At 39.6% G+C, this 23,970-nt stretch overlaps 4 protein-coding genes across 5 annotated transcripts; all 4 read right to left on the bottom strand.

The window, feature by feature from the left end:
* Window positions 1-9,487: 9,487 nt before the first annotated feature.
* On the bottom strand, window positions 9,488-12,372 carry LOC133843208 (sialin). Its single transcript, XM_062276647.1, has 7 exons — window positions 12,133-12,372; window positions 11,557-11,858; window positions 11,233-11,478; window positions 10,722-11,177; window positions 10,533-10,665; window positions 10,236-10,477; window positions 9,488-10,176 (listed from the first exon to the last, which is right to left on the bottom strand). Exons 1-7 carry the CDS (start codon window positions 12,140-12,142, stop codon window positions 9,901-9,903), a joined length of 1,665 nt encoding a protein of 554 aa, XP_062132631.1. The 5' UTR covers window positions 12,143-12,372; the 3' UTR covers window positions 9,488-9,900.
* Window positions 12,373-13,578: 1,206 nt separating this feature from the next.
* On the bottom strand, window positions 13,579-16,437 carry LOC133842444 (putative mediator of RNA polymerase II transcription subunit 26). Its single transcript, XM_062275528.1, has 3 exons — window positions 16,143-16,437; window positions 15,439-15,594; window positions 13,579-15,383 (listed from the first exon to the last, which is right to left on the bottom strand). Exons 1-3 carry the CDS (start codon window positions 16,143-16,145, stop codon window positions 14,058-14,060), a joined length of 1,485 nt encoding a protein of 494 aa, XP_062131512.1. The 5' UTR covers window positions 16,146-16,437; the 3' UTR covers window positions 13,579-14,057.
* A 630-nt stretch (window positions 16,438-17,067) lies between these two features.
* Window positions 17,068-21,267, bottom strand: LOC133846316 (structural maintenance of chromosomes protein 2). 2 transcript variants are annotated; one of them, XM_062281219.1, is made up of 8 exons: window positions 20,998-21,264; window positions 20,621-20,932; window positions 19,831-20,560; window positions 19,342-19,769; window positions 19,132-19,278; window positions 18,950-19,072; window positions 18,699-18,892; window positions 17,068-18,634 (listed from the first exon to the last, which is right to left on the bottom strand). In XM_062281219.1, the coding sequence occupies exons 1-8, from the start codon at window positions 21,163-21,165 to the stop codon at window positions 17,203-17,205; spliced, it is 3,534 nt and encodes a 1,177-aa protein (XP_062137203.1). In that variant the 5' UTR covers window positions 21,166-21,264; the 3' UTR covers window positions 17,068-17,202. The 2 variants fall into 2 exon arrangements, with proteins under 2 accessions (XP_062137203.1, XP_062137204.1); XM_062281220.1 differs by lacking the exons at window positions 18,699-18,892; window positions 18,950-19,072; window positions 19,132-19,278; window positions 19,342-19,769 and having other exon boundaries at window positions 17,068-18,239; window positions 20,998-21,267.
* A 243-nt stretch (window positions 21,268-21,510) lies between these two features.
* On the bottom strand, window positions 21,511-23,347 carry LOC133846317 (small ribosomal subunit protein uS9). The gene is made up of 5 exons (XM_062281221.1): window positions 23,234-23,347; window positions 23,126-23,167; window positions 22,830-22,961; window positions 22,521-22,635; window positions 21,511-21,767 (listed from the first exon to the last, which is right to left on the bottom strand). Exons 1-5 carry the CDS (start codon window positions 23,243-23,245, stop codon window positions 21,622-21,624), a joined length of 447 nt encoding a protein of 148 aa, XP_062137205.1. The 5' UTR covers window positions 23,246-23,347; the 3' UTR covers window positions 21,511-21,621.
* Window positions 23,348-23,970: the final 623 nt, after the last annotated feature.

The following is a 23,970-nucleotide window of genomic DNA, read 5'->3' as shown; positions in this document are numbered from 1 at the left end:
TTAAAGCCAGAAGTTTTCTCTGGTCAGGTGAATTTGTATTAGGTGTCAACCGCAATGGCCACAGCCAGAGCCACACTCAGAACCACAGAGTCACAGTCACAATGTCTGTGGAATGGCCATTGCATGCACTTTCTGGCAAATTAATTTGGTTTTCTGTCGATTTGCACTTCGGCCAATGACATTCGGTTGGGGACTTTGCGTGGGAACTTTATACGCGCCCCCAGAGGAGGCAGAGGTGGAGATGAAAGAGGAGGAGGAGGAGCGTTAAACGGGAGATGGGCAAGTGCTCTACGTGCGTATGGCGCCAATTGGCAATTGACCGCAAAAACCAGGCAGCAGACAAACAACAAGGTCGCCCAATCAATCGGAGAGGGAACTTAATCAAAAACCGGAAACTGGCCTACCATTTTTACCGGTTAACGGTAAACTGTGACCACACAGGCGGAGGGGAGAAGGAGGAGGAGGAGGAGGAGCAGTCGAAACGTAACACACACATTTGCCCACTGATTTTATTTGCTTATCCGGACTTTATGCTGCTTTTATTTGATTTTTATGCCTGCCGCTATTTCCATTTCTGTAATTGAATTGTCATTGTCCAGGCGAGTCCTTGCTCCTTCTGGACTGGTTTTGGTTGGCTAACCGTTGGTCCGCCTGTCCGTCTGTCTGTCTGTCCGTCTGTTCGTTCGCATGTCGAAGCATGTCAAAAATGGTTTTGCGCTTGATTGGCGTTGGCTAACACCCAAAGGTATACAAAGTGATGGACGTCGACGTCGACGCCGTTGGCGATGCTGGACAACCCTGAAAAAAGGGTTGCGGTTGCCAAAGAGGAAATGGAAGTTAGAAGTGACCATTCATTGGCAAATTGGCTCAATTGATGCTGGGGCGCAATTGTCACAACATTCAACTTCGAATTAAGTAAACGAAGAATAGAAGTAAAAAGGAACTGACAAAATGGATAAGTTAGTTACCGGACTATAGACAAATATTGAACAAATGGTACAATATTTTTTTTATATGTTTTCACAAGAAAACAAAAAGTAATACATTTTGTATGTTCTTTAAGAAAGGTGATACTTCTTAGTTCGTTTCTAATTTCGTTTTTAAATGCTAAAAATATATTTTTTTATATTATGATGATTACCATCTTAACTTTATGTTTTTAATTTTAAATATATTTCATATCTACCCCATATTCATAATTCAAATTTTCTTTAAATTTTAATCAAAATGTGGCTCTTTATTTTATATTTGTCATTTTAGGTTAAAAATATTTTCATTTCTTGATTTATAATTCAAAATTTCTTTAAATTTTAAACAAAATATTAAAGAATGTATACTTTTTATTGTATACAGATTTTTAAATATTTTAATTACAAATTCTTTCTTTTATTAACAAATTGATTATTTTTATTCTATAAAAATTAAATATTATTACTATAACTAGTAAAATAAAAAAATCAGTGATTCTATAAAAATAGTATTAGCACAAAATTACAATATTAAATTGTTAAAAAGCGATTTAAAAAGAATATACGATAAATCCGCTGTATTTGAAAACAAAACACAAAATAAATGTATATATTTAAGATTATAAAATATAAACATATTATTAATTATTAAATGTAGCGTTACAGCTTCAAGTCGTTAAATTGCAAATTGGAAATTTATTCAAATTTCACTATATAACTGTTATCACAAAAAAAAGATATACCTTTAATGGGAATTCTAACAACAGGTGTAAAGTCATATCTACTCATATCCTTTACTCCTGTTCTAATGTGCGACTTGCAAGGCGCTCTTTGCTGTTCTTTGAATGCCCATTTTGAGGACAATTTAAGCAGTTCTCATATTGAAAATTCCCAAAATGGTAGTACGTGAGAGCATAACCGTTACATTTAATGGGTATTGGAGTACATATATCATATGAAGTGCGCCAGATACTTTCAACACAAAGCAATTTACGCTGCATAAAAAGAATAAAAGGCATATCTACAACTCTGCAGATGTATCTACATTTTAAAGAAAGGGTCGAGTTTGGTTCATTTTGCTGTTCTGAAAGGGGTTTCTTCTTGAGTTTTTGGCAAACATTATTGTGGCAACAACAACAACCCTGGCCGAAGGCATTAAACTTCCGCCGGATGTGCCATTAAGGAGAAACATTGCAATTGGCAAGGCAAGAGTTCGACTGCGACTTTGACTTGGAGTTCAAGTTCCAATTCGAATTCCAACTCCAATCCCAATCCCAGTGCAATCGAAAACATAATGGCATAATCGAATGATAATTTAATAAGGCCAAAATGTGCCGTCAACATTTGTGTGAGCTGCCTTAATTGAATCTTGGTCGAAAGTCGAAGATGCAGAATCTCCGTTGTATCATATTATACACATAGATATGTGTATATATCTCAGACATATGTAACCATGTCTATGCTCTAACATGAGTGTGCTGTGCATAATCAGAATGAATGCTCAACGAGGGAATTGAACTTGTGCATACGAATATGCCAGGTATTCCTCTACCCCTCTCTCCACCCCCCCTCTTCAGAGCAACTGTGGTCGAGTAATTCGCATTGACAAGACAATGGAGCTTCTCACTTGTTCAACGAAATTTACGTGTTCCACTTGCTATTCAATTTGCATGCACTCATGAATAATGCACCCGCAACACACAAAAGGCAATCCGAGTGCACTCGAAGAAGACACCAGAGTTATTCTAATGGACTTGAACTGCAAAATTTATAACCAAAAATTAAGTGGAAAAGTGAAAGAGATAAAGATGTTTGCTCTTGCTTATCGATTAATGAGGGAAGCTCAGTGTAAATATTTGCCGAGATGATGGAACGTCGCAATCCAACTCTGTACTCTCTCTTATGCCGGCGGTAAGCCACAAGACAGCCTGGCAATTGGATGACCTGTCCTGACCTGACCCTCACCCGCAGTCAGGCTCGGTTTTTGGGCTCGGCACCGAGCCGTAGCTTGTATTAAAAATAATATGCAAAGTGCGGGGACCTGTTGAGATTTTCACAATTCCCAAAACAAATAACATATTCACATATTGTTGCGCTCGGTCCGTGCCAGGACCACGTCCTGGCCTTCTCTCTGTTCCCATTCCCATCCCTCAATTGGCATCTTCTATGTGCTGTGCTGTGCTGTGTTTTTTGGGGCTGTTTATGATTTATCATCGCCCAGCGCCAAAGTTATTTCTTCAAGATTAAAACGAGCAGCGTTGCGATGCTTTTAACTGGCACACACCCAAATATCTTCCATTTCTTTCTCTCTTTGTATATATTTTTCTCTCTCATTCATTTGCCTAATGTGACAACTTTAATTTGGCATCTGCAAAGTGGCTTTCCATATTAAACATTTCGAATATGAACTCGACATGCCACAAAAGATGACAGAACCTGCCAGCCAGCCAGAGAGAGGAGAAGGAACCAAGAGCTTGTTAGCCCTCAAAAGACAACTAACTTTTGCGCTGCAGTTGCCAAATTTGAGTTTTGGCCAAATTCAAACAGCCCTCCGACCAAAAAGTTAGCCCGTGGTGCAAAGTTTTGCGTGGAACTAACATAAACTTTAGTTCTCGCTGCAAAACTAAATAAATTAGCCCAAAGGCATGCAGTGCAAAGAGCACAAAGTCCACAACAAAACCCAACAGAAAGCAGAAAACCACTAAACCGCAACCGCACACATTATTAATAATATTTATGATTGAGTGGGCGTTTGTCTTGGAGTTGGGGTTGGGGCTGAGGAAAGGAACGCAACCTGGATATAGCTTCGAGATGGAGAGGAAGACAAAGACTGCCTCTGGTCCATCAGGGAGTCAAGACAGATGTGTAAATTAAAGATTATTGCTGTTTCCCGATGCCTGAATACCGCATGATAATGAACAAGTTCAGGTTTCTTCTTTAAGCTATATAAAATGCAAAAAGATTATAAGGTTATTTAGGCAGAAACTTCAATATGAGTTATACACAATGGAAACCAACTTTAACAAAAATGATTAACTTTGAAAATTATTTGATTTGTTTTGTTCATTATATTTTGCAGAGAGATAAGATGTATTGAGCACTACATAAGATGTATTAAAAGCTAATAATATTATTTTGATTTGATTACTATTTTGTAATAAAAAGCTATTTTTAATAGCTCCACCTTACACTACAAATGTATACAATTTTGTTGTATTGAATTCTCTTTTAATATATCAAAGTTTAAAGACTACAAAAAGCCATGATATTTTGATACCCACTTCTTATACCTTTATGCATACAGGAAATGCATGTAACAGGCAAATTGGCAATCAGATTTATTAAAAAAATATATACATTTGAACATTTTATTTTTATTTTTTGGCTGTAAATGTGTATATCAGAATATAGCAAGCTCGACTGTAGCTTTCTTACTTGAATTGAAGACATTATGTTATTTCAATTATTCAACCACACTGTGTTTTTAATGGAGAGGCATATTTTCTTAATATCGAAAATCAAACTTATATATTAAATTTTGAGCTAATAAAAACTAAGTTATAAGTATACATAACTAATCAAGTAAACTTTCAACAAATCTTATTAGGGTTTTCTGGGTTTATCTGGAGATTTCTCAATTCCCGGAGCGCACGCTGGATTCGATTATAAAGTTGTAATTATCTTGGGCTAATTATTAATTTTTTTATTTAAATTTATTTACAATTTTGTATGTATACTTAATTTTTTATTCAAGATTGTTATTCAAGATAGTCTTTAATTTAAGATTCAAGATATATTATATATGTATATACTTTTTCTTATTTTAATTATACAAAAGTAATCTTATAATAAGGAATATTAAAAAATGCAAACTTAAATAAATATTTTGTATTCCAAATATCAATCTGAAACAGTTTCAACTTGATATACTTAGTGTGATGTCTTCAACTATATTAACCATATAATTATTGTTCAATATTTGCTTTTGTAATGCTAAGTTTGCAATCGCAATAAACATATACAATTTAAAATTCTCGGAAATCCATTAAATTGTAAACATTGCATCAAGGGTAGAGTTTTAAAAAGAAAAACAAGATTCAGAGAGTTTAGCATTCCTTTTAGTTTTTCCTTTCTTTCCGTTTACATGGCTGTGTTCGCACATCCATTAATCCGTTGCAAGCCCAATGCACATGGGAACAAAGGAATTTATGATATAAAAAATGGATTTGCGATGTTTTCGCTGGGCAAATTAAATTTATTGCCACAGATACTTATACGCGAATACTCGTGTGCTTCACGTTCCACCTTCATTCATTCATTGTTTGCGAATGCCTCCGGTGCGCCAAACACATTCCCATCCACATCGATATGCATGTGGATGTGCAGAGAGAGAGGAAACACACGTGGCATATGCTCATCCGCACTCCAGAGGCAAACACACAGTGCACAGTTTATGCGTCGCTCTTCGTGGTCTCATTTAACGTGGCATTTTCAAATGGAAATGGAAAATTATGAACCGACGTGCCCGGAACTGAAAGGAACTCGCAACCAACCAAGCACCAAGCACAGGAACTCGCTCGTGCCCACATAACAAATGTACCTGCCTAAGTGGCAAAAAAAAAAATGCCAAGGCAAAATTGAAAATTAAAAAAAATGATAAGGGTTGCACGACTTCAATATACTGACACTCATATAGAAGTGAAGTAATTTGAAAATAAGAAATGTAACAGTTTACACGATATTATAATAACACATTGAATTTCTTTATTACAAAAAAAGTTATACGCACTTACTTCAAAATTATTGATCCACCTTTATTTTTTTGTATTATTAGAAAATACATACATTTTCGTATTGTAATTAAACAAGTAAGAAAGTTACAGTCGAGTGTGCTCGACTGTGAGATACCCGCTACCCATTTTTAATAAAGGCAAAAAATTGCGGTATCATTTTCAAAATATACCGAAAATACTTAAAAAAATACTAAAAATATACCAAATGGTATGTTTGGTATATCGATATAGTACCGCATTCAAAATATACCATATACGGCTCAAAATACCAGATTGTCAGCCAAAGCAACTCAGACCCCTAGTAAGTAGGCGTTTTTGCCCATACAAAAGTATTTCTTTAATAACTTCCACAATTTTTATCTGATCGCAACCAAATTTTCAGGAATCATAAATACTATAGTTATTATTGTATATACCAAAATTCGCAATTCTAGCTTTACAATTACGCTTGTTATTCGATTTATTTGATTTACGGGGGCGGAAGTGGGCGTGGCAAAAATTTGAAACAAACTTGATCTGCGTGCAAACATAACAAATGCTGTCGAAAAAAAAAATTATAGCTCTATCTCTTATAGTCTCTGAGATCTAGGTGTTCATACGGACTGTTGACGCTGATCAAGAATATATATACTTTATAGGGTCGGAGATGCCTCCTTCTACCTGTTACATACATTTCCTGCCGGCACAAAGTTATAATACCCTTCTACCCTATGGGTAGCGGGTATAAAAAAAATATATAATAAAAAAGAATATCTCCATATATTTTTCTAATTTAAAATAGAATTCCTAATATTTATAGTAAATCCACATTGACAGTTTTTCGTACTAAGTAGAAGTTTTGTCTGTAGATTGTAATTCTAAAGGTAGAAATAATCGATTAAATTATTATTAAAAATATTGTCATACTTTTTCATGATTATTATTTACAATTCAAAATTACAATTTCGTTTTAAAATATTACTGTTCTTAGGTGATCAGCTTACAGTTTAATAAATAAATAAGCAGTCTAACAAATAATTACTTATTTTATGTTCTTAGATCTCAGATTTTACATTTAGAAGTTTTCTGTCTGTTTACCCTTACTAGTCTTGCTTCCACTTATAGCTTACCCACTCTCGCATATTTTAGTACGGGTATCATAGCCCCGCCCTAACAACTGCACGGCTTTTTGGCTTTCCGAGCAGCTCTGTTGCCTGTTGTTGCATTTTGACAATGAGACAGCGCGAGACAAACGAGCCCAATCCCCCGGTCTGCACCCTCACCCATGCCCACCCTCTGTCTCTCAACCCCAACCCCTTTCCCCTTCCCTTTCCTAACCCCGCCTGCCATCGACAGGAGGCTGGCTAAACGGAATAAGCGTTAATGCTTCGTTTGAATGAATTTTTGATTGCGTTGTTTACGATTGAATTTACTTCCTGCCATTGCAAGGACGGGGGGATTCTTTTTTTTTGCAGCTCCAACTCCGGCGGAATTTTTGCAAATCCGTGCTACATTTTTTTGTACGCGCTTCTCTTGTTGCTGTTGTCTTTTATTCTGTACTTTAACTTGTTATTATTGTTGTCATGTTGCGCTGAAGTCGCGCTTAGTGCGATTCATTCAGCGATAAACTTTGTTTACAGACGGTAGTCTCTTAAGAATTCCGCCGGAGAAACAGTTGAACTGATAAACCAAATGGCAAAAATGAAAGAATCACTTGGGGGAGAATGACTCGAATATGTGATTAAATCAGCGATAATTTCTTATATGAATAAATAAGGGAGAATGGAAATTTTTAAGATGATCAGATTATGAGAGGGCAAAGACGTGATGGGGAAATTGGGAAACGAGAAACGGAAAACCGAAAATGGGAAATGTGAAATGTACAATTACAGTTATCGAAAACTCGAGTGCTGCTCTTTTCAATTTCACCACACACAGTTCACATTTCACCGCCCCCCCACGTTCTGCCTGAATGTGATATAATCCCGTTTATTGAAGGATGATTTTGCCGGATGATGGCACCTTCATTTTTTAAGCCATTACGAATGCTGCCAACGATTCGTGTAACGGGAAACCAATTAATCTCAATCAGTTGTTTCGTTTGGTTTCTTCTTCAATTTTTTTTTAGACCGGGATCAAGTGACAAGACATTGACTGGATTAGCCGAGTGCCAAAACCTATGATGCGCCGGACACTGCGTGAAGTGGATCACCAGCTCAATGGCTGAAATGTACGACTCCCTCGAGTGCAATCCGAAATGGAAGCCAATGAAATGAATGCAAGAAAAAACTAAGATGACTTCGTATCACAAGGCAACAAAGTGCCTGGCCATTTGCCGCTGACAGAGTCGGAGTCGATGGCAAAGGCAAAAGCAAAAGGACAGACGTTTGCTGCTCAGCAATTTCGCTTCCGTATCCAATTGGACAACGTGTGGTATGAGTAATGAGAGCGGCCACTGTGAATCGTAATGTGGTACGCTGCAAAGGGGAAAAACGATTTTACGCTTCAATCAGCTCTGATTTAAATTGCAATTATTAACTGGAGTTCGACAACTCATTGGGGTCCTTAGGTCGAGAAATGTGCTGTAAGTACATCATTTAGATTTATGCCCGTCTATCTATGTCTGATGTCCGTTGAAGTCGAGTAAACTGAGCTGAGTTTTCATTTGAAAACGCCCATCTTTAAATTTTTAAAGGAATTCTTGGTAAATATAATTCATGGTTTAGCAGAGTTTCTACAAAGTATTACAACTCTACAAATAATAAAAAACCAAATGAAAAAATATAAAAAATGAATCTAAAAGTTATTTACTATGTTGTCTATAAATTTTGATTTATTTGCATTTAATTTATTTATTTATCTATTCATAAAGTTATGAGCTACAATTAATAAACTATCAAATAAATTTTTTTCTATATAAAAAAAAATGTTTATACTATTTTACTTAAACTTGTGATAGCTGACAGAACTTCTGATTTCTGTATAATCTTAAAATCATATTAATAGAGTATTTCGACTCTTCAAATAATAATACAATAATAATAAAAATATGTAAACATACTAAAATATGATTAGAAAATAAATTTAAATGGATCTTATATACATATTACTTGAACAACATTTTATTTGATTAATTTATTTTACACACATGAGAGTCAATTCAAGGATCTTTTTAATCATATCTAATAAAGTTATTAGCTACATCTGCCTAATAAATTGTTTCGTACATAAATCCAATGTAGTTATATCATTTCAGCTTGAAGTATTCTGTCAGACCCTTTAATTTATTGCAAATTGCTTAAAACAATTCTTACGTAGTACTTCAACAGCCATAATAATAATAAAATAATTTAAAAGATTATTTAAATTATACTAACATAAAATCATATAATAAATTTCGATGTTATGTCTTCTTATTGTTTAATAGTCTGACTTAACGGTATTTTATTTTATTTATATAAACAAACTTTGCGCACTTCGAAAGTCAATTCAAGGATATTTTTAATCATGTCTAATATAATAACGAGCTATATTTAAACTGCAAAACTGTAAATCAAAGCTCGTTATATCATTTAAACTTGAAGTTGCTTCCAGTCCCTTTGATTTGTTGCACAGTGTAATTCAGTTGAAGAACTCACGTCAAAATATTTACACAAGCTTAACAGAGCACTCTCCAAGTAATATTCTTATAGATAGGGCTTCTATACAGTATCTGATTATGCTCAGATCATATAACGTATTCAAAACTTCCGCCTTGATAAAAATCAACTCTCAAAAAGAGAGGTTAAAGTCAAATTCGAGTAGTAAATCAAGTTGGGCCTTTGAGCCTTCTGTTTACATTGAGTTCCCACATTTTATTTGCCAAAACAAAACACAATGAGAACAGGCAACAAGTTCATGGAATGATCGTGATCGCGTTAGCCGAGAGCACACAGCACAACAACAAAAATTCTAATATGTTATTTAAATTTAGAGAAAGAGTTAACACTAGACGACGATGTGGTGTAGTGTGGTGGTGACAACACGCCCAATCTCAGTGCAAATACGAGATGAGCTGTGATAACTTTGTTTGCCAGACGCGGCGGCCAACACAATGGGGGCTATAACTAAAATGGACTTATGACAATAAAGCTGACACCCGCTGCTGCTGATTTGGCTTATCAGTTCTGACGCTTCACTTCGGCAGTATCCACCTCCGTCTCCTTCTCCCGCTGCTCTTCCGGCTCCAGCTCCTCTTCCTTCTCCTTGCCGTCACTCTGCAGCGGCAGCTTCTCCTCCAGCAGCTGCAGCTCCTTGAGACCCGCATCAGGCAGCGAATGGCTGCCACTATTCCACGGTTGCAGCGTGGACTCCGAGAAGAAGACGTACAAAACACCGCTGCCTATTAACATAGCTGCCGTCAGCATGAACACGTTCTTCCAGGCCTCAATGGTTTGCTGGAGTACAAAAGAAAAGATTAAAGAGAAGCCAAGGGACACACAAAGGAAGTACTCACATTGCCCTTCGTTAGAATGCCCACAATGTAGGGAGAGATGAAGCCGGGCATGCCGCCAATCATGCCACTAACACCGAGCACAATGCCCGCATAGTTGGGAGACAGATCCACCATGGAGGCCAGTGGACCAGAGGAGACAGCGCCATGGAACATTGTGGCTGTAGCCACCAGCACAATGGCTGCAGTTGCATTATAGCCAAAGTAGGCTAAGGCCAATACAACGAAACCCTTGACGCCACAACCTGCAAGTAAATGGTAATCAAAACGAATCTCCTCCAGCATTTAGTTCGGACTTACAAATAGCTGTGGCCAGCTTGCGCACATTGGTGCGACTCAAGCGATCCGTGCGGAGCAAATAGTCGGCGAATACCGAGAAGACGTAAGCGAAAAGCATGCGCATCAAATGCGGCAAACCCGAGAGGAAGCCAGTCTACAAGATGAACAAGATTAACTAAGGATTGCATCTTTAAACATTCGTTAGCTTACAGCTCTTATATTCCAGTGATGGATCAGTCGGAAGTAGGTGGGACCGTGTGTCATCAGCGTGAACAGACCCCAGATGCCGCCCCACTGGGCCACCACATTCATCCACACTGGACGCGAGCAGGCAATCTGCTTCCAGGGCGTTGGTCCTGGCGTGCTGTTCTGCACCGAGGCGCCTAGTGACTTCTCAATGTAGCGACGCTCCGACTGCGCAATGCGCGGATGCTGGGCAGGACTGTCAAAGACCAGAAATTGCCAGGCCACAAACCAGAGCATGCCGAAAACGCCACAGATGTAGTAAACCCATTCCCAAGAGGACCAGGCAATGATGTAGCCGAATATGGGATAGAACAACGCCACACCCACAGAGCTGCCCAGATAAGCACTGACGAACTTACTCCGCTCGTTGGGCGGAATCCATTTAGCCGTCATCACATGCATCGATGGCCAAGCCATGCCCTAAGAGAAACAGAAGTTCAATCAACTGATTTATCAACTGATCAAAGTTGCGTACCGTAACGAATCCCTGGAAGACGCGCAGACAGATCAGCGCTGTATAGCTCCAGTAGGCAAAGATCGGTATGAGGAAGCAGCAGAAGACGCCGATGCCATTGGAGAGACCAAACACCAGCTTGGTGCCATATTTGCGAGCCAACACGCCGCCGGGCAATTGAAGCAACCAATGCACCCAGAAGAAGGAGCCCAACAGATTGCTCTGCTTCCCCTCGTCCCAATGGAAGCCATATCGTTCGTACTCAATCTGCGCAGTCAGAGAATGAATTGCATGCACGTTACTCATACGCACAGTGGGTTAATTAAACTGCAGTGAATCACTCACGTTTGCCCAATCAAGAAACTGTCGCTCCCACGAATAGCGCTCTGCGTATGCGGTTTCAATGAGACTAAGTGTTGTTGTTGTTGTTGTTGTTGCATTGCTGGTCACATTGAGTGGAAGGCTGGTCACATTGAGTGGAATGCTAGTCACATTGAGTGGGGTTGAAGTGTTCAGATGCTGAAGGGATACATTCTCTGGCTTGATAGCGATCATGTCCACAATCGTAATGTTCAGATTGATGCGCAGCATATAGTTGACAATGAATCCTATGAACGTCATGTACCAAAGCACAGTGCGTGCCTCGACTGCAAGTGAAGAGTGAACATCGCAATGGAGATGGAGATTATGTTCACATAATAATATTGACACTTCTAGTGCACATAACAATAATTATAGTTCAGCTCTACACTCAAATTCACATTCGTACTTCGCAGCTTGAATTGCAATTGAAAAACTCACAAGTGCACCGAAGGCAGCTTGTGGTTAATTGCCAATCTTGAATCTTGAACCACATCACATCGCACATTGTCTTTTAGCTGAACTTGATTTGAAAGCTCACAGATCTCACTCAATTCGTACCTTCTGCCATGTTTGCTTATTGCTAACTAAAGATCACTTCACTGCGAATAAAGTTAAGATCCGTCAAAGGATCAACGGAAGGAAAACAAATTTAATGCAGCACTTTGACTCGCTCCGGCCCGTGGCCAGACTAGAATGCCAAACGCTTCTCGTCCGTTTGTCGCAGGTAACAAGCAGCCAGCCACACTTCCATCCACTTTGTATATCCCACGCAACTGATAAGTGCACATCACATCTCACAGCGTTATGCTACAGCTCTGATTATCGCGATCGTAATCTCGTTTTTGCTTTTTTTCTCTTTTATGATCCGATATGCGATGCCGTGTCGGGCCTCGTTCGTGTGCCAACCAAACGATCCAACAAACTGCAAACTGCAAAGATAAATACTCTCAGTCCCAGTCTCAGTTTAAACAGATCGCTTGCTACTATTCTGCTCTTTTATGACACGGCGAGTGATTCTATTCCTGCTAAGTACAATCTAATTTTATCTGAAATGTGAACTTATTATTTTTAAACGTAATAACATATATCAGCATATCTTAAAGCCCTAGCTGTCATAATAAAATCATATAATAGAAACTTTTGTAGTATTAGAATTATAAATATTTAATATTGTGATTATCAAATTATCTCTCCTAAAACTTGAGAAATGTGTCTAAGCAAGAATTTGAAATATTTGAAGAAAAGTATTCTTTTCTTTAAAAATGAATAATCATAAAATAAATTTATATCTGCTTGCAATATCAAATTCTTTTGGCTAAACAGATTCATTTTGTATACCACTGAAATTTTATCTATTCCATTTAATTAAATTAATTTATAAGCCTTGGACCCCTGCTCTTCTTATTTTAATAATCATCATCTAAGAAATGATGAAGTATGAATAACAAAATCTATCTGAAACTAAATGTATGTTATTTTCTTCTTCATTTGTCTTAGCGATCATTAGACTGATCAGTTTGAAATATTTTAAGAAATATTCCTATCTTTAAATATAAAACGTCTCATAAACAATTAATTCCTCTTGCTACATAAATTTTGTTACCCTCAAATTTCGTTGCATTTGAAATATGTGAAAATCAATATCTAAAAAATAAATATCGAGAAATATTATACATATATTATATACAATATTTTAAAAAAATATTCCCTTCTAAAAATGAGTCGTCTTCAACAAAATGAATATCTGCTTGCTACATTCTTTGAACAATTGAATCGATTCACATTCAAACCTACTCAAAATGTATATTATTTAAGGTATTCGAAAAACATTATTTAAAAGATTACTATCGAGAAAAATGATAATATGAATAACCACATTTATCTGAAACTAAACTTCTTTATTTTCTTAATTCGTAGAGTTCTTTCATTGCATTCAAATTAAATGGTAACATAATTCAATTGAAACTCCTCTTATTTTAGATTAATTTCGTTAACGTTTATGAGTTTTGTGTATACATACAATAAATTCATTTGTTGCAATTGAAAATAAAGTCACAATTTGCATATGTATTTTAATTAATTCAATTATGTATAAGCTTATACATAAATATTGATGCATTTCAATTTAGTTTTCTTATGTTTTTTATGCCTTGGGATCGTTCCGTTGGCATTTACATGAAGATCATTTCATGGCTACTTGATAAACTAGCATAAGGATTAGAAGTGTGAGTATAACCTAATGTTTGAAACAATTTTGCACACAGTTCCGACAGATTAAGGGGGGAGCGACGGTGTCCGACGTCTAACGATCTCGTCGAGCCAAATACCGACGCAATGAGCTGGATTAAACAGTTGGCAAAACAGATGCCAATGCTGCAAGTTGCATATTGCATGGTTGCTTAACAGTTGTGCGCGTCTGCCGTCGTGGGGGACACCGTCGCAGGGCGCGCTCCACAAGTGGCTTCCCACAGACGGCTCAACATTCATCCGACATTCTCGTAGGACATCGCTGGCCGATCCGTGCTCATGGCCGCTGCACTGGCTGCCGACCCGAAGATCGTTGGCGGATGATGTTGTTGCTGCTGCTGCGATTGCTGCTGCTGCTGGTGGGGATGCTGTTGCTGCTGATGCGGATTGTGAGCGTGATGCTGCTGCGACGGCGGCTGCTCGTTGCGCAGTTGGGCCAGCGGGAACATGATGTTGTGCGCCATCTGTGGATGATGCAGATGCTGCTCATTGGGCGGCGGCGGTGGCTGCTGGTGGGCGGCATGTTGCTGCTGATGGGCTGCCTCCAGTTTGCGCTGTTCGCTCTGCTGCTGATGCACCTTCTCGGCACTCTCCTCGTACTTCTTCTGCAGCTGAAACAGTGGCAGCTGTTGGGGCGCATGCAACGGCACAGGATCCACCTGGGACTGCGGTGACGTCTCCTTCTCGCCCTTTTCGTACTTCTTCTGCAGCTGATACATGCTGTGCGAGAGGTGCGCGGCAGCTGAGCTGCTGCTGCTGTTGCCGCTCTGCTTGGATGCGGATGACGTGGAGGCTGACGACTTCTCCGCCTTGACAGGCGATTTCTTTTGATACTTTTTCAAGATCTGCATCAGCTCCGATTTTACATCCAGTCGTATCTCCTCCGGCACGCGTTTGATTTCCTCGTAGAGCGACAACAGAAAGAGCTTGTCGGGATCGCGTTGCTTTCGCTTTTTACTTTTCTTGGGGAACGCATCCTGCATAAACTGCAACAGCTTCTCCTCAAATGGCGACTCGCGCTGCATGGCCGAATTTGTGTGCTGTCGCCGCAGCAGATGCGGATGCAGTCCGCCATGAAATGCTGGATGCTGCGGCATGCCCGGATGTGGCTGTGTGCCATTTCCATTGCCATTGCCGTGCTCCGTTCCACCACCGTTGTGCGACTGCAGCTGACTCACATTCTGGCCCTGATACGAGCCACCGTTGGAGGAGCCCGGAGCATCGTTTGTCTCGCCATCGTTGGTATGATGATCCTGGGGCTGTTGTCCGCTATGCGACTGCGGATCCTTCTGGTGTTGCATGTGCTGCTGTTGCTGGCCTGCAGCAGCCGTAAGTATGGCATCGCAGAAGTGCTCCGGGACATAGTCGAACCCGGTCATAAAGTTCTCGGGTTTCAGTTCGCCGTTCATCTCCTCGTAGAAGTACTCCGTGCCCACGATGTCAATGATGTCATTGTCCTCCTGATTCAGTTCAATGCCCGGTGGTGGCGATCCGCCAGACAACTGACAACGCTTGAGCTCCGCCAGTTTTTTTCGCGTCGTCAAACGCATATCGCGCCAGCACTGCAAGGACATTATCTAGAGATTGGACGGGATTCAATTTAGCTGACATACGCACCTTTTTCCACTGTATTATGGTCTTCTTGGGGCCAATAGTATTGAGAGCCGCTTGAATCTTCTCCCAATACCATTCCTTCTCTTTCTTGCCCTCCATATACTTTGTTTCGCGCAGCAGCGTGATGAGCATCTTCTTCTGCGGCTTTGTGACTCGATCCTTTAAGGAAATGCATTTTACAACAATATTTACAATTACAATCTTCGTCTTCGTTTAAGATCAGTTTACAAGCAAACTATGGGAACAGCTGTTATTGCAAACAACTCTGTCAACACTGGCAAAATTATAAATATGTTGGTAAACACTGTTAAATGTTTTGTTCAAAGAACAAAATTAATATGCAGGTGAAGAGAAGAGATAACATTCCTCGCAGTTGATATCGAATAACAGTAATCGATATATTTGAAATTTAAATTAAAGGATATCGATGCCGGCCCGCTGCCCTTTCCTCCTGCACTTGTTGGCAATGTTTAACAAATAAAAGGCCATGGAATCATCTGTTTAATGCAAGGCTCTCGAGGTGACCCCCACCTGTATTGCCAAACCGCCAGACAGACAGAAGCGCATACAAGTTATAGAATTTTGTACCACACACATACACTCACACACACGCACACATTCACGAACACTGTGTTTGCAGAACGAAGCGATTTGACTCAAGATTTTTGTATTGTGATTCCATGACCAAATGCAAGACGCTTTCTTACCATGTTGACGAGCTTTTTCAGGAATCTGCGTTGGGATGAAATGTTGATTGTTTTATTTGCGCCCTAGTCGTGTTTTTAAATATTAATTTTAGCACTTTTGTTGAATTTTTCACAGTAGCACTCTTCCAACATTGTCGTAGTCGCAGTTCTGTCGCTTGTTTTATTGTGTGTGTGCGTGTTGTTGCTGTCTGTGTTCTTGTATGTGTGCAAGTGTGGGTTTGCGCGGTGCGTTCGTCTCGTCGACGGTCTCACCAAACGTTCTGTCTCGCTCTCTCTAGTGCGCATGCAACTTACAGACAACGACAGTCAGTGTCGTTCTCTTTGTCGCTGTGACCAAACGTCAGTTTGACGTTTGTATCGGCCATTCAGCCCTATTGGAAATTAACAACTTGCCCGCCAAGACAACTTAACAGAATTCTGTTAAGTGATGAATCGTAAATAATCTGGAAATGTTTCTCAAAATAATGATTTGCTATTTCTTAAATTAAAAATCTGTATTACAGTAGAAACTAACAAATTTAAATTCTCTTAGATTCGAGTCTCTTGGAAATTAATGTATTTAAAAGATTTAGATTGAATTGTACTGATTAGTTTTTTTATATAATAATAATAAATACAAAATTATTATTCACTTTATCTATATTTTATTCATATAGTAAACCCTCTGCAAAAAGTAGTGTACAGAAAATTGAATATTTCTGAAATTAAAAAGCGATTCTAATTTCAAAAAATCGTAATCTACTAAAATGCAATTACAATATAAAATATTCATTGAAGTATCTGTATTTATTAAATGTGTTTCATAAATGATTTGCAAATTGTGAAATTTAATTATTAAACTCTTTCATATAAAAATATTTAATATTAAAACATTATGAAATGTTTCTCAAAAATTCATTTGCAAGTTTTTAGTTGGTAACGTTAATTCTGTTTAAAATGTGTCTTTATTTTATTGAAATTAAAATTTCCATTGAATTAATACATAGTAGAGTAGTGTCTACAACACTTTACAACGACACCGTTTAAAGGAAAATATTATATTAAAAACCAATTTTGTTATTTAACGTTTTGCTGTTGAACGTCCCACTGTGCGAGAAATTGTGGAGACGCCTTCCAAGAACTGAGTACGGAACAGGACATTGGCATGATTGAAGAGACCATCTTTCAGGGAGACTATCAGAAATTGAGAATCGCGGAAATGTTGCTTGAGCATACTGCCAATATTCTGTGTGTGCGACATATCTAGAGCTGCGTCCACCTCGTCGAGAATGTAGAGCGGAGCTGGAGAGAACTTGAGCATGGCCAAGACGAGGGACAAGGCAACCAAAGACTTTTGGCCACCAGACAACTCGCCCAAGCTGTCCTTAAAAACGCCATTGAAGCCGACCTTGATTTCGAGGCCACTCAGAATACCATTTGTTTTGACGGGCTTGAGCAGAGCTTGGGCACCTGGCAATAGAGTGCTGAAGATACCGCTAAAGTTCTCGGTAACCGCCTCCCAAGCACGTTTCACTTGACCCTGCTCCTCTTCATCCAATTTGACAATAATCTGCTTGATTTTCTCCTTGTCCTGTGCGACAATTTGACGACGGCGCACCGTCTCGTTGTAGTTCTCCTCTTCGCGGTCCAGCGTTTGCATGGCATTCATGTTGAGAGTACGCTCCATTTTCTCCTTCTTCTCCTGCATCTTGGTTAGTTTATTGCCCGCCTCGACGGGATCCTCTTTGCTGTAATCGTAGCGTGTATTCTTCATTCCGAAGAAACTCTTTTCCTCAGGTATCCAGGGGTATTTCACTTCCAGTGCATCCATACGCTTCTTGGCATCCTTGGCCTCTGCACTAATTTTGCTCTTTTCGTTTTCTTTCTTCTTAACTTCGAGTTCCAGCTCCTGATTTTGTTTAAGCATTTTCTCCTTCTTTCCCAGAAGAATACGCATCTCTTTATTCTGGCTATTCAAGTTGTCCTTTTGCTCCTTGATGGCCTTCTCCAGCTCAGATACTTCTGTGGCGGCACTCGAGCTGTTTTGCTGCAATGCATCCAACTCTTGTTTGTACTTTTCGAGATTATCCACCATCTCCTGATGCTGTTGCTTGGCAGCTTCAATACTTTTCTCCAACTCGCTAATCTCCAACTGCAACGTTTCGAACTCCTGCTCGCGTTTTTTCCAATTGGCCCGAGACTTGTCGGCACGCTGTTGAGCTGCCTTTACTTCATTGTTGGCCGCTTTTAGCTCACGCTCTCGATAGCCCTTGGCATCTGCTAACTTGGCCTCCACATCCTTGACCTTGGCCTGCGAGGTTTTTTGCTTATCGCGTGCATCCAAGATTTGCTGTTCCAAGGTCTTGACTTTCTCTTTCATCTCTTCGATTTCTGATTGATTCTGCTGAAAAGCTGTGTGGGCCAAGCGACTCTTGCACATGGACAGCTCGTGTTGACGCAATTCAAGTGCTTCCTTCAGCTTGTTGTGATTACGTGCTACATTTTCAATAGCGCTGCAAAGATAACCACATTTTAATAAAGTTGTATATTATAAAATTAAATGCTTTTAAGACATACTTTAATTGTTCCTCGACTTGCTTTAGCTCATTCATTTTGGCATTGAGGTCTTTCTCTAAATTTCGAAGGCTGCTCAATTCCTCGAGGATATTCGCACCCTTGGGTGCTGCGCCACCAGACAAAGTGCCTGCCGAATCGACAACGTCGCCCTCCAAAGTCACACAGCGACCTCCAATGCGTTGATCTGCACTCAACTAATATGGAAAACGTTTTTAAGTAAATTCAACTAATAGACAAAACACTTTGCTTACTCCTTTCGCCACCTCCAAGTCCTTGCAGATGAGTATACCTCCAAAGACAAACTGCATCACTGGCTCGAAGTAGCGATCATAGCTGATGAGTGACATGGCCGAATCCACATTATCATGTCCATACTAAAAGCAAATGGAGCAATCAAATACCAGACAATCATAATCATAATCATAAGACTTACAGTATTCTTGGCATACTGGATAACTTGTGGACTTAGAGGCGATGGAGTGATCTTGTTGATGGGTATAAAAGTGACACGACGTTGTAAGTTGCCACGCTGTAAAATCTTCTTGCTCGTCACATCATCATCGGCCACATAGCTGTACAACTATTCATACAAAATAAAAACTTAAATTTTTGTTCACATTGAATGGGTTAACTTGATGCTTACATGACCGCCAGCTGCCATCGAGATGGCCATGGAGTTGTTCATATCGTTGACCTGAAACAATTTGCCCACCATGCCACGCACTTTCTGGCGCTGGAAATTCGGCTCTGGGTCATTATATTGCAGATCGTAGCGCGCTCCATTGCGTCTATCCAATTCACGCTTAATCTCGCGCACTTGATTGTGCAATTCTTGGCGACGTTCCTTTAGCTGCTCGAACTGGCCGCCTTCGTAGTTAAGACCCTGCAACTGATGCTCCAGGTTCTTTACTTCCGCCTCCAGCTGGTCCTGCAACGACTTGTCCTTGGTGTAGGCTGCATCATTTGTTTGCGTCTCGCCTTGCTTTTGGTTGAGCAAAGTACGTGTGTGTCGCAGCTCCATTTCGGATGTTTTAATTGTGGTCTGTGCCTCGCTGAGATGTTGCTTGGCAGCTGTGGATGTATTGTGGCCCATTAGCTAGTCATTCAATAAAGTAAATCACCGACAACTCACCAATCAACTGCTCCTGCAGCGTGCACGCTTCGCCATCCTCGTTAGTGGAAAGACCCTGTGAAACAGCCTCCAATTTACGCTTGGCATCTTCGTAGGCCTTGGCATCATTGGCATCGGCATCTTTAAGGCCCTGGAACTCGTCTTTTACCATGGCCATGGCCTGCTGCTTCTTGAGCAGTGCAGCTTCATCCTCGGATATGTTCTTATTCGCCATACGAATCTTTTTCTGGTCCTGTTCAATTGTACCCTTGGCCGCCTTGAGGCTGCCTGATGCCTTGGCTTCGATGGCCCGCTTGGCGGACAGCTGCTCCTCAAGTGACTTGAGAGCACCACCCATTTCCTCGTCGATCTTATGCTGTATATCCTTCACCTTCACATCAGTGCTCTCAATTTCCTCGAGATTGCGAGCATGTGTCTCGCGGCAAGTGGCAATGCGATTCTCGATCTTCTCTTCGCTGGCCTCTACCGACTGCAGCGCATCGCATAGTTTAAGATATCTGGCCGAGATGAAGATGTAGGTGAGGAACTCAATATCGCGACAAATCTTCTGATATTCCTGGTAGGCAGTGCGTTCCTTGCGCAGCTTGTCAAGCTTTGGCAGCACCTCCTCTTCTAGCAGTGCCGACGTCTCGCGTACTTTGCCCTCCTTCTTCTCGATCAGCGTCTTGGTGGCATCTCGCTTGGTCTTATAGACGCTGGTGCCCGCCGCCTCCTCGACCATTGACAGCACCTACGATTTACAGTTTGTCATTACTTTTGCATACAACTAATAGCTGCTGCTGCTGCTTACCTCCTTGGGCTTCATGTTCAACACCTGCTGGATCTTGCCCTGCATGATCAGGAAATTGGGATTGTTTACGTTCAGCTGTATGGAGCAGAAGAAGTCCTGCACCTTCTTGTTCTGTACCAGCTTTCCATTGATGAGAAACTTATTCTTGCCACCGACAACTACTTGACGGGTCACAGAGATCTCACGGCACTTCTCATAGCCAGGCGGACACTGCTGAGCATTTGTATTGTCGAAAACAATTGTGACCGTTGCCTTCGTTATGCCCGCCTGTCCATTCTTGAACACCAAATCCTGCAGCGCTGAAGCACGCACCTATAATACACATTTAATTAATTATTAACTTTCTTGCTCTCTCAGTAATTTCGTATGTTGCTTACATTTTGCAAATTACTTATGCCCAGCACAAAGCAAATCGAGTCCAAAATATTAGATTTACCGGATCCATTGAGACCTGTGATCGCTGTAAACTCTGGATCGAAGCCTTCGATCTCTGTGCGCTTGCCGTATGACTTGAAGCCATCCAGCACCAGTTTTTTCACATACATTTTAAGAATTAAACATCCAGTTGCTCAGAATTATTTCAATCTATCTACAACTCAAACGACAGAATAACGAAGACCGCTTGTGCCGCCGTTTTTTCGGAATTCCTATGCTGACGCTAGGGATGATAAATCAGCATATCGATACAATTTCGATTAATTCGAAACATTTCGTGCTAGCCTGTGAATTCTAATATCGATTACTTTTATATTTTCGAGCATATCGATATACAAGCTGCATTTGACACTTGCCGCTAAATTCAAATTCAGCAACATTTCTTTTTTTAGAACCAGTTAGATTTAGAAACCGTGGTAAACCAATAATGAAATAATTAAAGAATTTGTACTACATAAAGTTAATTATTCCGTTTATTCACACGCCATCTTCAGTTGAGAAGAAAGCATATAAACATTTTCAAGTTGTACAAAATATCTAATCCAATTTGAAAAGCAGCAGAAAGATTAACGGTACGACTTCTGGTAACGAGCACGGGCACCTGGACCGCCGAACTTCTTGGGCTCGCAGCGACGTGGATCGCCAACCAGCAGAGTTCTGTCGTATTGGACAAGGATGTCCTTGATTTCCTTCTTGGAGGCCTCATCGACATCTGCAATAAAGAAAGAACAGGAATGTTTTAGAAAAAAAAACTTAATTAACTATTTATAAGTTGTCTACGGTTAAAGAGTGTCGCTGTAGCCTCAAATAGCAACTGCAATGGAAAATTGCTCAAGTCACTCGCTTTGATTGCCACTTTCATTTAATATTCCTTGCACTAGTCTTTCATAGGAAAATGCTTTAAGTACTTCCTACAAAAATCTGGGTCAAGGTGATGTCTATATACAGACTTTATTAATCTAAATAGAGTATTTATGTTTTTGTCGCATCACCCAATCTGTGCTGATAGTTTTGCATGCAGTTTGGTTGGTATATGCTCAAAATGATGGTTTATTTCGCCCTCTCAATTTGTATAAAAATTGCGAGAAAGAGATTCATCTCTCAAGCAATAACCTAAATGGGCAACAAGTCAAATTTCAACTGATTTAGCATCTTCGACTTACATTTCTGGTAGAAGGCAACGAGCGCCTTGGAAATAGCCTGGCGGATGGCGTAGATCTGGACTACGTGACCACCACGTGTCTATATACAGACTTTATTAATCTAAATAGAGTAATTATGTTTTTGTCGCATCACCCAATCTGTGCTGATAGTTTTGCATGCAGTTTGGTTGGTATATGCTCAAAATGATGGTTTATTTCGCCCTCTCAATTTGTATAAAAATTGCGAGAGAGATTGAGCTCTCAAGCAATAACCTAAATGGGCAACAAGACAAATTTCAACTGATTAAGCGACTTTGACTTACATTTCTGGTAGAAGGCAACGAGGGCCTTGGAAATAGCCTGACGGATGGCGTAGATCTGGGCTACGTGACCACCACCGCTGACGCGCACGCGGATGTCGACGCCGGCGAATTTCTCCTGCAAATTAAAAACAAAGAAATTTAATTGATTTGCATAAAACCGGCTAAATACACTTTGACGAATTGCCTTGGCGCGCAATCTATCAGTAACAAGTGTTTATTCTCATTGGTCTTCAATTTCGGGATAAATGTTAACATCATTTGAGTTATCGTTATTGAAGTGAAGAACAATTTTAACTCTTCTCAACTCACCTTGCCGAGCAACAAGAGGGGCTCCTGCAGTTTGTATTGCAGAACTTTGGGTTCAATCTGGTCCAGAGGACGTCCGTTCACCTTCAAGAGTCCATTGCCACGCTTGCAGTAAGCAACGGCAGTGGCGGTTTTCTGCAAATCACATCATTCATTAATATCTGCATTTATTCAACATTATTTATCATCACACACACAAACATAACCTCAGCATAAGCGTCGGTTAAATGTCGGATTGGAGCTTGTGCTCGACACGTGCAATGAAAAACATTGTTTTAAATTAGCATTTTAACACACACCTTGCGTCCGAAGACTTGAACGGCCTGCACGGGTTCTCTGCGCTATAAATATAAATATTTGCAACATTTTAGTATCACACAATTCGCATTTTTTCACAACCACAATACCTTTTGCTGCATTTTGCTCCGCGAGTTGGGTAGAAAAGAGCGGAAGTGCCGATTTTTACATTGAACTGTAATTTTTAGTTCGTATTTCGACACCTAGAGGGCGCCCTAAACTGATTGCAACACTGGCTAATCGAGACAACCCTAAAAATCGTTTCAATCTTATCGAATATTGAGGTTGCGGATAAAATTTTTAATAATCCTTAATTAATTAATTTTTACTATTTTGTGTATCGATATTTATGATATTTTAATAAAATTAAAAATTTTAAATTGTACATTACAGCACTATGTGACCTTAAAGTATCAAAATCTTATTGCTCGTTTTTTGATTATGCATTATTTTTAATACTATTTACGGAAATTTAATCATGGGGAACACGTCTCGCAAATGGTCTAATGATATCAAGATTTAAAAAAAGCTAAAAATTATTATTATTATTGGAAATGATGTCCCCATGTTTACGGCATTTTGAAATATACCAATATTTCATATGAAGTGTGACCAGAAGGTAATTCTAGGCTTCTGTGTTCAAATCTTTCTGTGGTCACAAACCAACAATAAAACCACTTTCAAAAAAGCTCTTTTTCAATATACAAAAATTTAAATTCTGTATAAATGTTTCTTCTAAACATATGACTCATTCATTAAAATTATTCATTAACTTATTGTATTTGTTTGTCTGCAAAAAAACTTTGATGTTTACCAAAAAATCGACGTTTTGAATTTTAAAAACATC

The sequence above is a fragment of the Drosophila sulfurigaster genome, chromosome 3 (assembly GCF_023558435.1).
Source record: "Drosophila sulfurigaster albostrigata strain 15112-1811.04 chromosome 3, ASM2355843v2, whole genome shotgun sequence".
Lineage (NCBI taxonomy): Eukaryota > Metazoa > Arthropoda > Insecta > Diptera > Drosophilidae > Drosophila > Drosophila sulfurigaster.
The sequence above is the reverse complement of the archived record's forward strand: the minus strand, read 5'-3'. Positions and strand labels throughout refer to the sequence as shown.